The following is a 17,644-nucleotide window of genomic DNA, read 5'->3' as shown; positions in this document are numbered from 1 at the left end:
TAAGACTGTCAGGATTGTTTTTCAGTTATTCTTTTAAGTAAAAATGCTATTCCATGAAAAAGGCAGCTAGTTCGGCTTGCAGTTCAATCACACAAGTGCTTTTCCTTGAGACAATTGTACTTTTGTATGTAGCATAAGGACTTTATGTGTTTTCCCATTTCATCAGTATTAAAATGGTGTCTGCTCAAGGGTCAGACTTATCAAAAATAATTTTACTGCTTCATCATAAATATTCTTACATTCAAGTGGCAATTTTTTGTACTGTGAATATGTGGCAGTAATGGACATGGTTGCTATTACCTCAGTTCATGCTAAGGTCAACAATTTTACCACCATTGTATTTGTACCATCAGTGAAAATGGTAAATAATATGTTAGTACTGTTTTTGAATTTCCAGAGCCCCCAGTGTGTCTCAGGAACCCTCAAAGATCCATGAACCACCCTTTAAGAACCACTTAAAGTCTTATTTTCTACAAAAATTAATCCAGAAAGAATTGTATTAAGGGAGAGCATTTAGTGTTCTCTCTTGAGGTTTCCTTTGGCATAAGAGGAGCTCTCTCTGCCCCTGCCCTTTCCTTCTTGGTGCCTTTGGGAGAGAAACTTGGGTATGCCTAGCAGCTCAATCTCATCTTCCCTCTTTTTCCTCTTTGGGAGCCAGCCAGACTGCATGCAAATTTTGTAATTTTGGCGTCACAGTGGCCTGCTTTGGATTTTCACTATTTCCAGTGACTGAGTAGTACAGTTTGATTTCATTCAGTATTAGGAAATCTAAACCTGAGTGTTGTCCTCAAAGCCTTTATCAGTAATAAAATGCCATTTTAATCTGTGTAATCACTTCTTTTACCCTGTATTGGGTCTGCACTTGGGTAAAAGAGGTGTTTATTATTTATTGGGCCCCACGAACCCACAACAGATTGTATTGCCTGGTTGGTCTGTTGAGATATACGTGATTAGCCTAGTAGAAGCAGAAAAACCATGATAGAAATTGATAATTATGCATGGCTCTGTTTTATTTCTGGTATAATGGTGTCCAGACGGGTTTTAACCACTGAATCCTTGGCACTTTTAATCCTTAGCAGCTCTGGCAATAAAAGGTAGTGGATAATTATCTTGCAAGCCAAGTGACTATGTATTGTGGTATTGTGAAAAGAGTCCACAAATTCAAATCCAAAGACTTTGCCGTTAAGCTCAGTTCTACCATTTAATAAGGCTTTTAGCAAGCCCTTTATAACTCTCTTTGATCCTCGGCTTTTCTTTGAGGGTCAGTTTCTGCATTGCTTATCCCTCACAAGGTTATAGTGGGATCTAATGTGGAGCTGCACATAAGAATTTCTGCTTTCTCTGTTAGCAGGCGGTGCTGATGACAGTGTCATTGGTCTCATCTCCAAGTAGCAAGCATCTTTGATGTCAGACCTGGATGAACTGAGTCACAGCAGTGTGTTCCACTCAGTGTTTTTTGTTGTGCTTTGTTTTTTTAAAGGCCAGGTAGAACTTGGCCTAGAATCTTTTATTTGTTGTAAACGATTCAAAGTATTGATGTATAAAGTAAAATGTTTAAGTCCTCCTTATTTTCTCCCCACTGCTACTTTCAGTCTCCTTCCCAGGGCTAATCACCATTAAATTTGCTACTCATTTAATGTATGTGGTTGTATATACATACATGTGCATAGAAAATGTGAATGTTCTTTAAGTTACTTTTTCACTCGACAGCATACCTTGAAGATCTTTACTCTTCTATGTCCATAGGTAAATACCCTGTGATTTTTCTATGAAAATAGAAATCATACTTTTGGTTTCAAAGTTACAAGGAAACTAAAGATTTTTCTCTGTTCTTATCTGGTATATATAATCTCTCTAGCATTTCAGATGAATACATGTACAGTCTCTGCTTCCACCAGAATTCACTGTCTCTTGAGGAAGTTTATCCATTTTGAAGCTATTGTGATTGCTAAAGTAATTCATAGAACAATGTAATGTGGAATAATTAGGATACATTTTACATATGCCAAAGGTGAAAAAGCATGGGGGCAGGTATAGAGACTGGTGACAGGCTTGGCATGTGTAAAGGCACAGAGGTACAAAAGAATAAGATAGGGGTATTGAGGCTCCGAGAGATATATTTTATTTCAAAGTAGAAAACAATTACTGTAGGAGAGGTTCAGATAAAGTGCTATGGGGATTTTTAAAAAGAATTTTAACTAAGGTAGTAATCAATTGGGTATTGAGAATTAAATAGGATTAGAATATGCAAAGTTGGAGAACAGAGGCATTGGGAAGTATTTTCCAGGCAGAGGGAAAAATATGAAGAAAGATAAAAATGCATGAAGTATTTTTTGGAAAAAGTGAGTAGTTGTAGGGTCAATGAAAGTAAATAGTGGGAAACAAGGTTAGAAAGTTAGGATGGGAACCAGATTTAAAAGGATTACAGTTTATGGGCTTTGCTGTCTACACAATCATTCTAAAGGTAAAGAAGAGCTATTGGTTTTTCAGCAGATGAGTTATATGATTGTGGTTGTTATAAAGAACAAGGTAGTAGCAGAACTGAATTTCTATATAAAAGGAATTTGGGAAGGCTAGTTGGTTGGACTTGAAGTTCCATTCATAAACATCATAAATAATATTGAAAAAACATCATTTGTAGCAAAAAAAAAATGGAGAAAGAGATGCAGATTATGCAGATGACTAAAGCCAAAAGAGTATCCTGTACTCTTTAAGATGTCAGTCCCCATACCCTCTTCCCCATTGCCCCTGGCAAACAATTTGCTTTTTGTCTATGGGTTTATCTGTTTTGGATATTTCATATAAATGGAGTCTAACAATATGTGGCTTTTTGTGTCTGGCTTCTTTCACTTAGTATGATGTTTTTGAGGTTCATTGCATTGCAGCGTGTATCAGTACTTCATTCCTTTTTATGGGTGAGTAACATTCCATTGAATGTATAAAACATTTTGTTTATCCATTCATCCGTTGGTGGACTTGGATAGTTTCTACCTTTTGGCTACTGTGATTAGTGCTGCTATGAATGTTCTTCTACAGGTATTTGTTTGGGTACCTGTTTTCAGTTTTTTTAGTTATATACCTGGAATGGGTTTAACTTATTTAGGAACTGTCAGCTGTTTTCAACAGCAGCTGCACCATTCATTTTACATTCCCACCAGCAGTACATGAGGGATTGCATTTCTCCACATTCTCTGCAACACTTGGTATTTTCTTTTTTCTTTCTCCCTCTTTTTTATAAATGTCCTAGTGGATGTGAAATTGTTTCTCATTATGGTTTTCATTTGTGTTTCCCTAATGGCTTATGACTTTGAGCATCTTTTCATGTGCTTTTTGGCCTTTTGTATATTTTTGGAGAAATATCTGTTCAAGCTCTTTGTCCACTTTTCAGTTGGGTTGCTTGTCTTTTTGTTGTTGAGTTGTTGGAGTTCTTTATAAATGCTATATACTAGACCTTGTTTAGAAATATGATTACAAATATTTTCTCGCTTTCTGTAGGTTACCTTTTTACTTTCTTGATAATGTCCTTGGTGCAAAAGTTTGGTTTTTAATTTTGATGAAGTTCAATTCATCTAGTTTTTCTTTGGTTGCTTATGATTTTGGTGTTATATTTAAGAATCTATTGCCAAATTCAGGGTCATGAAGCTTGACCTCTGTTTTAAGAGTTTTATAGTTTGGCTTTTATATTTAAATTGATCCATTTTGAATTAATTTTTCTATATGGTGTGAGGTGAGGGTCCAACTCCATTCTTTTGCATTTTTGAACTGGGACAACTGGATATTTGTTGAAGAGACTATTCTTTCCCCATTGAATGGTCTTGGAACCCTTGTCAAAAGTCAACTGACCACTGAAGGAAAAACTTAAAAGAAAAAATAAATGAAAAGATATCTTGTATACATTGGAATTGGAAGAATTAATATTGTTAAAATGTCCATACCACCCAAAGCAATATACAGAATCAATGCAATCTCTATCAAAATTCCAGTGGCATTTTTCACAGAAATAGGAAAAAACTTGAAAATTTGTATGGAACCACACATACACATGCACAAAAACCCCCCCAAAGCAAACCAAAAAAAAAAAAAAAAAAAAAAAAACAAATAAGCCCCCAAAACCTCTGACTTGCTAAAGCCATCTTGAGGAAGAAGAATAGAGTTGGGGGGCATCACACTCCTGATTTCAAGTTATATTACAAAGCTGTAGTAATCAAAAGAGTATGTTACTGGCATAAAAACAGACACAGAGACCAATGGAACAGAATGAAGACCCTGGAAATAAACCCAAGCATATATATTCAGGTAATTTTTGACAGGGGTGGCAAAGAATACCAATGGGAAAAGGATAGTCTCTTTATAAAAGGTATAGGGAAAATGATATCCACATGTGAAAGGATAAAATGGACCCATATCATACACCAGACATAAAGATAACTCAAAATGGATCAAAGACTTAAACATAATACCTGAAACTGTAAAACTTCTGAAGGAAAAAAAATTGGGAAAAAGCTCCTTGACATTACTCTTGGCTATAATTTTTTGTATATAACATCTAAAATTCAGACAACAAAAGCAAAAATAAACAAGTGGGACTAAATCAAACTAAAATGCTCCTGTACAGCAAAGGAAACAATCAACAAAATGGAAAGGGAAAAATATTTGCAAACCATATATCTGAAAATGTCCAAGAAACTTGGACAACTCAATAGCAAAAAAACAAGAAACTCAATTTAAAAATGAGCAGAGAAACTGAGTAGACATTTTTCTAAAGAAGATATACAAACAGCCAATAGGTAAATGAAAAGGTACTAACGTGACTGATCATCAGGGAACTGCAAATCAAAGCCACAATGAGACAGCAACAAACATCTGTTAGGATGGCTACTACCAAAGAGATGAGATAAGTGCTGGGAAGAATGTGGAGAAAGGGGAACCATTGTACGCTCTTGGTGGGATTGTAAATTGTATAGTCACTATGGAAAACAGTATGGAGTTTCCTCAAAAAAGTACAAATAAAGCTATCATGACCCTTTAATCCCTCATCTGGGTATGTAAACAAAAGAAATGAAATCAGTCCCTTGAAGAGATATCTGCTCTCTCATGTTTATTGTGGCATTATTCACAACAGGAAAGATGTGGAAACAACCTAAGTGTCCATTCAATAAAGAATGGATTAAAAAATTGTGAGAGATTTTGTATGCATTATATATATATATTTCAGCCTTGAAGAAGAAAGAGATCCTGCCATTTGCAACAACATGAATGAACCTGGGTGACATTAGGCTAAGTGAAATAAACCAGACACAGAAAGAAAAAAAAAAAGCATGATCTCACTTGTATGTGGAATCTAAAAAAGTCAAATACATAGAAGTAGAGAGAATTGTGGATGCTGGGAAGGAGGAAGTGGGGGAAATGGGGAGATGTTGGTAAAATAGCACAAAATTACAATTATGTTGGATGAATAAGTATAGAGATCTAGTGTACAGCATAATGACTGTAGTTATAGTTATAATGGAAATTTGCTACAAGGATAGAATCAGGTGCTCTCATTACACACAAAAAATCACATGGTAAATAATTTTTTATTTAAAATATGAAATTAAAAAAAAATGGGCACTTGCCCTCAAGTGTACAGCATACACACATCTTAATTGGCCATATATTGTGATCTTATTCCTGATGTACAATTCAATTCCATTGGTCTTACGTCTATCCTATGCCAGTACCACACTGTTTTAATTACTGTAGCCTTGTAGTAACTTTTAAAATTGGGAACTGTGATCCTCCAGCTTAGTTCTTATTTTTCAAGATTATTTTGGCTATTTGGGGTCCTTTGTGATTCCACTGAATTTGAGGATAAAACTGATGGAATTTCAATAGGGACTGCACTGAATCTGTGGGTTGCCTTGGGTAGAATTCCCGTCTTTACAATATTAAATCTTCCCATCCATGAATGGATTTTTTCCCCATTATTTAGGTCTTTAATATTAGCATTGTTTTGTAGTTTTGTGTATAAGACTTTCACTTTCTTGGTTATATTTCCTCCTAGGTGTTTTATTCTTTTGGATTTTTTTAAAAAATAAATTTATTTATTTATTTGTTTGTTTGTTTGTTTATTTTTATTGGCTGCGTTGGGTCTTCATTGCTGCATACAGGCTTTTGCTAGTTGCAGAGAGCAGGGGCTACTCTTCCTTGTGGTACTTGGGCTTCTCATTGCGGTGGCTTCTCTTGTTGCAGAGTACGGGCTCTAGGTGCGCAGGCTTCAGTAGTTGTGGCTCTCGGGCTCCAGAGCACAAGCTCAGTAGTTGTGGTGCACAGGCTGGGTTGCTCTGTGGCATGTGGGATCTTCCCAGACCAAGGATCGAACCCATGTCCCCCTGCATTGGCAGGTGGATCCTTAACCACTGCGCCACCAGGGAAGTCCCTGGATATTGTTTTCTTAATGTCGTTTTGGACTGTTCATTGCTAGTGTATAGAGACACAACTGATTTTTGTGTGTTGACCCTGAAACTTTGTGAATTTATTAGCTCTATATTCCTTGTTGATTTGTTGGGAATTTTTATGTCTAGAATCATGCCATCTACAAATAGGGATAGTTTTACTACTTTTCCAGTTTTGAAGCTTTTTCTCCCACCTAATTGCTTTGGCTAGAATTTTCAGCATAATGTTGAACATCAGTGATGAAAGTGGTCTTCCTCAGTGGGAGAGCTTTTAGTCTTTTACCATTGAGTACATTACCTGTTTTTGTTTTGTCTTTTTAATAAATGCCATTTGCCGGCACCTGAGTGTTATCATGAAAGATGTTGTCTATTGTCAAATACTTTTTCTGCATTGAGATGATCACATGATTCCCCTCCACGTTTGTTCTATTAATGTGGTATATTGCATTGACTGATTTTACTATTGTTGAAACACCCTTGCATTCCTAGTTAAATCCCATTTGATCACAGCGTATAATCTTTTAAATATGTTGTTGGATTCAGTTTGCTAATATTTTGTTGAGGATTTTTGCATTTATATTCATAAGGAATATTGGTTTGTAGTTTTCTTGTGGTGTGTTTGTCTGGCTTTGGTATCAGGGTAATGATGCCACTTCACAGAATGAGTTAGGAGGTGTTCAATCTCAGTTGATTTTTTTTTATATCCTTTGGTGTAAAGCATTTGAAATTGCTAGAAATTTCCTTCCTGACCGCACAGCAAAAGCAGCAGGACAGGACATGCTTTGAGAATTCTTTTGCTACAGGCCCTCCTGTCAACACTTTGAAGCAGCAGCAATAGCAGAAAACACAGAAGAGAAAGAACAGGCTTGGGGTCATGGGAAAAGTTCTACATAAAACAGACAGCACTTTAACTAGTTCTTAAGAAACTGTTAAATAATGATTATGATATTTTATTAGTAAAAATAGGCAAGGGCTTTAAGTAGTTGGGAGGTGATAAAACTAGATATTTTGGGGCAGAAGTCTATCTCTACCTGAAATGGAATGGAAAAGTGTTAGGATGGATGGATGTGTGTAGGGGGAAGGTAGGTGTAGTGGTGCTGCTGCAGGAAAAGGGCAGGAAGCTGAGTACTTTCTATTCACAGTAGAAATTATCTAGGACTTAATCTCAGATCTCCAACTAGTTTTCTTCTTAGTTACTTAGCTATTTATATAGTTATGTAAATAGTTAGCTATTTATATCCAAAGATATCTATTAAATTGTGTTCTCCCCTTTACTACAAACTAACTAATGAATATGTGACTCTGCAGCCACATGACAGCAGAGTAGATATAAAATGTTCATATTTATCAAATGTTTCTTTTTATCATGCGTTACTTCTTAGGAAGTTGTCAGTTACTGCACTCTTGTATAGAAAGCTTGCAGGGACAATAACAAACATTTCTTTTGCCAGAAACATATTTAAGGAAAATATGCCATATGCTATTTAAATTACACACAGTTCCTAACATAGAACAAAAATTTAATTTTCCTATATTTATTAAATGTAAGCTATGGATTTGGAGAGATACATTTGTACACATATTACTGACAAAAACTTACATCAAGGATATATAGAAAATTACACATCAACAAAAAGACAGAAAACCTATCAGAAAAATGGGCAAGAGACTCAAGCTGTCACTTCCCAAGAGTATAGCCAAATGGCCAACAAACAAATAAAAGATGTAACCTTGTGTCAATAGTTATCAGAGAAATGCAAAGTATACCCACAGTGGGATACCACCACATATTTGCAAGAATGACTAAAATTCAGGACTGATAAATCAAGTGCAGATTAGGATATGAGACAACTAGAACTCTCAGGCTACCGTGGGGGTGCAAACTGATTGAATCACTTTGAAAAACTGTTTAGCATTTTCTGCTGCAGCTAGCTATAGTCACAGCAATTCTTATCCTAGGTATATACTCCAAAGAAATGCTTGCAAATTTGCATCAATGGCTATGTACAATTAGTTCATATCCATGTCATCTGCATAAAGCAAATTCTGGAGACCCAAATGTGCAGATGAACACATCGATGTGCTCACAATGGAATACTAAATAGCAATGGACATAAATTAGTAACTACTTACAGTAATGTGAATGAATCTCACAAACGTTGACTGAGAAAACCTAGATGCAAAAGAAGCATGATTCCATCACATGAAATTCTAAAACAGGCAATACTAATCTATGATGTTAAAAGTCAAGCAGTCGTTAATCTCAGAGGAAAAAGAGAGGTGTGGTTGGGAGGGGGCATGAGAGGGACTTCTAAAGTGTTGGTAATATTCTAGTCTTTGACCTGGGTGGGGGTTAAAGACGTTTGTTCACTTTGTGATAATTCATTGTGCTGTATATTTGTAATTTATGCATTTTTACAGTTTTATTGAGATATGATTGACATATGACACTGTACAAGTTTAAGGTTTACACCATAATGATTTGACTTACATACACTGTGAAATGATTACTACAGTAAATTTAGTTAACATCCACCATCTCATATAGATACAAAAGAAAAATGTTTTTTCCTTGTAATGAGAATTCTTAGGATTTACTCTCTTAACTTTCTTATATATCATACAGCAGTGTTAACTATAGTCATCATGTACATTGTAACCCCAGTATATATTTATCTTATAACTGGGATTTTGTACATTTTGATCCCCTTTATCCAAATGCCCCCTCCCCCTACACCCCACTGCTGGTAACCACAAATCTGTTCTCTTTTTCTATGATTTTGGGTTTTTGTTTGTTTTTTAGATTCTACATATAAGTGAGATATTCACTTTGTCTTTCTCTGTCCACTTATTTCATTTAGCATCCTGCCCTCAAAGTCCATCTGTGCTGTTGCAAATGGCAGGATTTCCTTTTTATGGCTAAATAATATTCCATTGTATATATGTGCACCAAAACTTTTTTATCTGTTCACCTATTAGTGGTCACTTAGGTTGTTTCCATGTCTTGGCTACTGTAAATAATGCTGCTAATGAACATGGGGGTGCAGATATCTCTTCAAAATAGTGTTTTTGTTTCCTTTGGATACATTCCCAGAACTGAAATTGCTAGGTCATATGATAATTCTATTTTTAATTTTTTGAGGAACCTCCATACTGTTTTCCATAGTGGTTGTACCAGTCTACAGTTCCACCAACAGTGCACAAGTGTTCCTTTTTCTCCACATCCTCACCAGCACCTGTTATATCTTGTTTTTGTGATGATAGCCATTCTTAGGAAAAATGTCTGTTCAGTTCCTTTCCCCCTTAAATTTTTTTTTTCTATTATTGCATGAGTTATTTATACATTTTGGATATTAACTTCTTATTAGATACATGGTTTGCAGATATTTTTACCCTTTCCATAGGCTGTCTTTTCATTTTGTTGATCATTTCTTTTGCTATGTAGAAGGTTTTCAGTTTAATGCAGTCCCACTTGTTTATTTTTGATTTTGTTGCTTTTGCTTTGTGTCATATCCAAAAAAAAAATCATTGCCAAGACCCATGTCAAGGAGCTTTGTTCCTGTTTTCTTCTAGGAGTTTTATGGTTTCAGGTCTTACATTTAAGTCTTTAATCCATTTGAGTTAATTTTTGTGAGGAGTGTAAGATAGAGGTCTAATTTCACACTTTTACATGGGAATATCCAAATTTCCTAGCACCATTTATTGAAAAGACTGTCTTTTCTCCATTGAAAATTCTTGGCTCCTTTGTCAAATATTACTTGACCATATATTCAGGGGTTTATTTTGGGGCTCTGGATTCTGCTCCATTGGTCTTTGTGTTTGTTTTTATGTGCCAGTACCATACTGCTCTGATTACTATAGCTTTATAATATAGCTTGAAATCAGGAAGTATAATGCCTCCTGCTTTATTCTTTGAAGGATTGCTTTGGCTCTTTGGGGTCTTTGCGGTTTCGTTTAAATTTTTGGATTTTTTTTTTTTTTGGTAAAAAAATGTTCTGTTTTTGTAAACAAAACTTCTGTAAAATTTTTCTGTAAAAAAAAAACCTTTTACTTCTTTAAAAAATGCCATTTGAATCTTGATAGGGATTGCATTGACTCTCTAGATGGCTTTTGGTAGTGTTGATATTGTAACAATATTAACTCTTCCAATCCAGGAACTCAGGATACATTTCCATTTATTTGTGTCTTCTTCAATTTCTTTCATCAGTGTTTTATAATTTCAGAGTAGAGATCTTTCATCTCCTTGGTTAAATTTATTCCTAAGTATTTTGTTTTTGATGCTATTGTAAATGGGACCATTTTATTTCATTTGCAGATAATTTATTGTTAGTGTAAAGAAATGCTACTGTTTTTGAATGTTAATTTTGTATACTGCAAATTTACTGAGTTTGTTGAATACATCTCAAGACTTTTTGGTGGAGTCTTTAGGACTTTTTATGTACAAAATCATGTCATCTGCAAATAGGGACAATTTTACTTCTTCCTTTCCAATTCTCATACCTTTTCTTTTTCTTACGTAGTTGCTCTGGCTAAGACTTACAGTATTATATTGAATAGGAGTGGTGAGAGTGGGCACCCTTGTCTTGTTCTTGATCTTAGAGGATAAGCTTTCAACCTCTCACTAATGAGTATGTTAGCTGTGGGCTTGTCATATAGGACTATGTTGAGGTACATTCCTTCAATACCTAATATGCTAAGTTTTTATCATGAATGGATGTTGAACTTTTCAAATGTTTTTTCTGTACCATTGAGATGATCTTTTTTTTATTCATTCTATTAATGTAATGCATTACACTGACTTACTTGAATATGTTAAACCATCCTTGCATTCGAGAGAGAAAAATTCCAGTTGATCACGGTGAATGATTTTTTTGTGTGTTGCAGAATTCAGTTTGCTAGTATTCTATTGAGAATTTTTGCATTTATATTCATCAGGGATATTGGCCTATGGCTTTCTAGTCTAATACCTTAGGGTAATGCTGGCCTCATAAAATGAGTTTGGGAGTATTCCTTCCTCTTTGATTTTTTGGAAGAGTTTGAGAAGGATTGCCAGTAGTTCTTCTTTCAATGTTTTGTAAAAATTTCCAGTGATGCTATCTGGCCCTGGTCTTTTTGTGTTTGAAAAATTTCGATTACTGATTCAGTCTCCTTATTAATAATTGGTCTGTGCAAATTTTCTATTTCTTCTGAATTCAGTTTGGCAGGTTGTATGTTTCTAGTTTTTTCATTTCAGCAGTGGGCCAGGGTATGACTCAGCTTTCTGGGGCTGGGGTAGACCAGGCTCCAGGGATGCTAAGTCTCTTTGTTTGAGGACCCACTTTGAGGACCCAAATCAGGCAGACTTGTGCCCCACTGAATTCCCTGTTTAGACTGTGCCACCGTGATTCTGCGGATGAGCAAAGCTACTGACTGGGACTACTACACTTGCATGCTGCAGATCGGAACTCTGTCTGCCACGTTCAGAGTGTTGGTTATTGCAAGCCCTTCCACTTCTCTGTCACAGTCAGATTCCCAGTGGTCAAGCCCCACAGATTTCCCTGCAATACCCATGGGGTAAGACTGGAGTGGGGGCTCCCAGGAAGTGACCCACAATGCTGGGGGAGCTGGATGTCTACTCTGGGCTCTCTTTTCCAAATGGGGTAACCAGAGGCTCAAGGGAGACCTCTTGGCATGGTGTTGTGCCAGCCTGGGGGAGGGGTGGTGCAGTCACCGTTTAGTCACTCCTCTTACCTTTTTAATGTGGTCTCACTTGGTTTCTGTGGTGCAAGGGGGTGCTTCACCCTCACGCCTGCATTCCAGGATTCTCTCAGAGAATGAATAGTTATTAGCTGTGCTTCTTGTAAGGGGGACGGCAGTCAGGAACAATCTATGTTGCCATCTTGGTGAAGACAACATGCATTTTTTTTTGTATGTATAACATACATCAATTTTTAAAAAATAATTAGCTGAAACTTAAAAGGGTACTTTTTCTGCACAGATGTGATGTTTGTTATATCTACACTCATACCATTGTTGATCCAAACAAGACACACACTGAAGCCTGAAGTTGCTGGGGGAGTAATTCTGCCAAGTGAAGCCAAAGTAATGATGGGGAGGGAGGAAGAATTGTGTACAAGTATTACTGTAAGAGTACTTTTTATTATATAAAGAATTTTCTGAAGATTGCACCTTTTCCCCTCGGTTAGCTTAAAATATATATTATAAGTCATCCTTAGATATAGTTGTTATATCCAGTTGTAAAGAAAAAAAGTGTTGAAAATACCACACTATATGTTAATGCATTTGCAGCTGATTTATATAAGGAATGGTAATTAAAAAATTTCTACTATGAATATACCTGTTTTAAAAATTCTACCCAGAAGAATAACTGGCTTTAAATGAAAATTCTTTGAGCAGTGCCTCTCAGATTCTGGTGTTCATCAGAATTACCTGGTAGGATTGCTAAAACACTGCTGGGCTCCACCCCAGAGTTTGTGATTCAGTCGGTCTGGGACGGGACTCAAGAACTGGTACCCTTAATAAGTTTCCAGGTGATGCTCCCACTGCTGCTGGTCCAGGCAACCACAATTAGTGTCAGTTTTGCCCCAACAATCTGCCTTTTTACTTTTTGGGCATTTTCTATTTGCTAATTTCTCTTGAGTTTGATAAAATGAAGCAGAACCACACACTATTCTTAAAGATCAAAATTTTATTCTAAAAATAGATCTCAGTAACAACGAAATACCAAAAGTTGGTCATTGTAATAAAAAGAAAAAAAGTAACAGAAGTTTGCTTTACATTTTTTTTCCTGAAAAATAGAAAATTACCCCTGTAATGTACTGCCAGCTCTCATTATCTGTACTTGAGTTACTCATTCTATGGATCATCCAAGGAAATGTTAAAATCATAGGTTGAATTCTGCCTAATATTTAGACATATATCCGAATTGCTTTTATCTTCAAGTAAATACATTCTTAAAGAATGCAAATAAAACTGAACATTTGCTGAAGTAAACATAATGAGGAAGATAAATTTACACTTAGGAAATGTGCTCCAAAGGGAAATACTGATTTATATAGCTGTTTCCCTCAATTTTTGCAATTAACCAAAAAACAAAAACAAAAACAAAAACAAAAACAAAAAAGCCCCAAACCCGAAAACCTGACTGCATTGAAGTACTGATATTTGACAGTAACAAATTATACAACTTATATACAGAAAAAAAGACATAACTAAAATATTTCAAACCCAAAGCACAGGAAATTTTAAAAGCAAATAATGACATTTAGTACTTAAAAAGTGGTTTTATATTTTTCAAAGTGCTAAGAAACAAGTATTCAAGAAAATTTCAGGCCTGTCTACTAAGCTCTGACTGACTTAAAGTACTGAAATATCAAGAATGCAGGAGACAAATGAAGTTTAAAAAGCCCCCATTACTATAAAATATGTCTTCAGTATATTTTGCAAAGAAATGAAGCAGTGGTTAAAAGACCAGTTACGGCTAAGTTAGTAACATACAACTTTATCAGCTCACGTCTCTTTTCAAAGTAATGCAAACACGTGTTTCATAATATTTCTTTCACACTGTACGTGTCACATCCACCCAACCCACCCTGTCACATCCATATTCTGGATAATTTTTATTAATCATATTCATCACATTGATTGGCCATAATGCACAGTGAGTAGAAATGGCCCTTTTATATCAGAATTCTTGACTCTCTGCAAACCAAAAGCTGATCACAAAAGTTACATTTAATTCTTATTAAATGTAGGTACATATTTATTAGGACTTCTTAGCTCATGTTTGGACTGTCAGAAATTGGTGTGATTTACTCTGACCATCTAAGACAGAGGAAACAATATCTTAGTATGTAGTATGACTAAATACCTCTTTTGTCAAAACTTGACCCTGAGTTTTGAGTGCTGGAATATAAACTGTAAAGCTGAAAACACTTCAAAATATGGCTGATACTGGTGTCCCCACAATATTGTGCTTTTCCTCTCCATTAACATAATACATCTGAGAGGGCCTCCTCCTTAGCAGGGGAGGAAGACGAGTAGTCTAAAGAAGACCCAAATAAGGAAGCAGGAAGTTTTCTGTCTTAAAAACTCCTGTTTGTAAGAATTTATTCCAAAACACATTTGTGTTTTAGTATAAAAATGCTGTTTCCCCAAATCTTTGAGTATAACATTGACAGTACACGAAAATGCAGCATTCTCATCCTATAGGTTTAGTAGCCTGAGGGGAGCCCACAATCCCTCGCTCGATAAACAGCATTGACCTGTCCTTCAGACTAAAGAGAATTCTAAATGTTGCTCTGGAAATCATACGAGGGTCTTTTTTTTTGTTTTTCTAAAGCTAAGTGTGTTTACATTGCATTAACCATTTCTAGATACTGAAAGCAGTTCTACATCTGTTAAAAATATTCGCTAAATATAAAATTAACAGCTGAACATGAAATAAAGCAATTTCCAGTGGTGACAGTATTCTCACAGTAGCAAATAATCTAACATTATTTCACACTAATAACTAAGTCTTTAAAACATTATTATGTTAAACATTGCAATTTACTGAAATTACAGAGGAAAAAAAGGCAATTACATCAATTGCCATTGAAAGCACAAAAGAAGTTATTAAAAATACAGGCTCTCCAATGGCTCTCTAACAGGGATAAGCCCAGATATTGTTTCTAGTTTTACTTGATTGTTTTTTTGGTGAGGGGAGGGGCATGCATTTTGTTTCTAAACCAAATAACTAAAATAACTAAGTTTAAACATATGAAATATGGATGCTTTCTGAAGCGACACAAACTAAAATTATGCTTAAGACTTGGCTTATTCATATAATTTCTGCTATGTGGCAGTGGTAATTAGGATATATCCAGCTCTTAATAGCACTGAGGTTCTTTGTGTGACCAACAAAGACATCAAAATCCTGAGTGCTGAGACAAGCTCCTTATTTGTATGACCAGATGGTATCATACCCTTCAGTGATGATGTTTTCCAATTACTGGCCCTATGTAACCAATGCCACAAAAAAATGGGACAGGACTTGTCTTACTTTGTATTTTCTAAAAGTGAGTATTACAACAATTGCATTAACTGTATGCTACATATGTTCATTAAAAAACCCAAATCAAACCCTTTTTACCTTTCATAATCATGAGGAATCTTTACATATTTATATAATACATTGTGTATTATGTGTATGGCCTGTTTATGCTATTTTCAAGAAGAGAATACTGTTTTAAAGTAATTATAAATCAAAATTAGTTGATAGGGCTGTATCAATCTTCTTTCCATTGGTCCTTGGAGTCCCTTAAATGATGGCATCATGTTCATCGCTGTAATATAACAAAAGTTAAAATTACTTTCTGTTTTGTATTTGTATCAAACTACTTATAGTTCATATTTTTAGGTAATGAATAATTTCAAGCTTCAGAATCAAAACTGTCATTGCTTTATGCAAAGTTTCTTAAGTAAAAGTACCTGGTATACTGTAGTGGTTAAGGATTCAAGCATTGTATTCAGGTTGCAAAATGGACCTACACTCAAATCTCTGCTCTGCAGTGGCTATGTGACTTTTTATCAATTAGCTATTATAACCCTCTTTAAAAAAGAAAACAACTAAAACAACTATCATTCCTCGAACATTTACTATGTGCCAGGGGTTATGCTACAGACTTTACATCCATATCTCATTCAATCAACACAGTAGCCCTAAGGAGAGGGAGGGCACTTAAAAAATATATATATATATATATACACACATACATGATAATGTTATTTATTTATTTAATCAATCAATTCCATTTTGCAGAAGATCAGACTCAAAATTAAGTATGTCAGCCCCAAACCCGGTCTCTTACCACTATACTGTCTCTCCATGCAACTCTAAGAAACACAGCAGCTAACACTCAATCAGTGTTTTAATCAATGTTATTATCCAATAAATGAAAACTAGAAATGCCCATAATTACTAAATATAGAACATCTTAGTTTTCTTAATGGGACAAATATTAAGTCCTTACTTATGTAATGTCATTATTTATAACTTCAAAGGAACTACTAGCTTTAAAATGCACTCTTTAGAAAATGTAGCACTAAGAAAAGCATGGCCAATTAAACTACAACACAATGCTTTCTCATCCCACAGACTGTAAGATACGTACATTTCAGAGGTGTTAAAATGTAGAAATACACAAAAACAAAAATGTGTACTTAGACTCAACTAAATATGGTGTTTTCATCATCTACTGGTTCTGATATGGATGACTCCTGTTAGAGTCAAACTGCCTTATACACCTCACAGCTCCCTTACAGTTATGGGGGTTCTGGACTCTAATGTCCTCCATAGGGCATGCAGCACTTTGTGGTCATGTATATGTGAGGCAAAAAGTCCATAAAGCTAAAATTACATACTTCGTAGTTAAGGCACTTTAAAATGAAAATAGCACATTTAAATTTAATTCCTTCAATACTTTATAGCCTCAAGTATATCAATAAATACTGATATTATAAAAAAAGGAGTTGCATTAAATTTAGTATAATCAAAATGTGCCTTCTGTTTAACTGGTGAAATTTACCAAGAAAACAGATGATAACTATTTCTATAAACACAGTGGTTTTAAAAAATATTTCAAATTTTAAAGCATTTTTAAACTCTGTTTAATCAGTTTCCTTCATGTAGTTTATTCTTTTATGGGTTGATCTAAAAGAGAAAACAATGAATATTTCTAAATGTGCCTTTAATTTGACAAACACCACCCTGATATTCTTTTAAAGTAAGTTCGATATGATGGATACTGTGTGTGGAAGGTAACTTCCAATTTAAATATACTTTTTTAAAGTGTGATTTTCTTATTAGTTCCATGAAAAATTTGAGACATGTTTTCATACTATATTCTCCTAAAAATTCATAATGTACATCAACATATCAAAGGCTTACAGAATTCTTATAGTAAAGTAACCTATTCTATTTTACTTTGCTCAATTAGTATTTCCCAAATGTTTCTGACATGGAAACTCTGTGTGGGACACATATGTATATGACAATTAAACAAATTTTGGAAAATGTTCATCTATTCTATGGTTATTTATTTTATATATACATTACCAATCAAGAGAATGAATTCACTCTTTACATATAAGACTCAAAAGAAAAAACCAAAAGGACTTTGTGGGAGTAACAAAAATTGGGAGATGATACCTCTGAAAACCATCTGGCC

General features: G+C 35.0%; 1 protein-coding gene across 1 annotated transcript in view; it reads right to left on the bottom strand.

Annotated features, from left to right (window-relative positions):
* Positions 1-13,094: 13,094 nt before the first annotated feature.
* The window catches only part of TMEM123 (transmembrane protein 123), a 63,567-nt gene continuing 59,017 nt past the window's right edge, over positions 13,095-17,644 (bottom strand). The window contains exon 5 of the mRNA XM_057749820.1: positions 13,095-15,760. Coding sequence (XP_057605803.1) covers positions 15,736-15,760 — 25 coding nt within the window. The 3' untranslated portion in view covers positions 13,095-15,735. The remainder of the gene's footprint in view (positions 15,761-17,644) is intronic.

Source organism: Hippopotamus amphibius, chromosome 9, assembly GCF_030028045.1.
Source record: "Hippopotamus amphibius kiboko isolate mHipAmp2 chromosome 9, mHipAmp2.hap2, whole genome shotgun sequence".
NCBI classification, from domain to species: domain Eukaryota; kingdom Metazoa; phylum Chordata; class Mammalia; order Artiodactyla; family Hippopotamidae; genus Hippopotamus; species Hippopotamus amphibius.
Note: the sequence above shows the minus strand (reverse complement) of the source record. Positions and strands in the feature narration are given on the sequence as shown.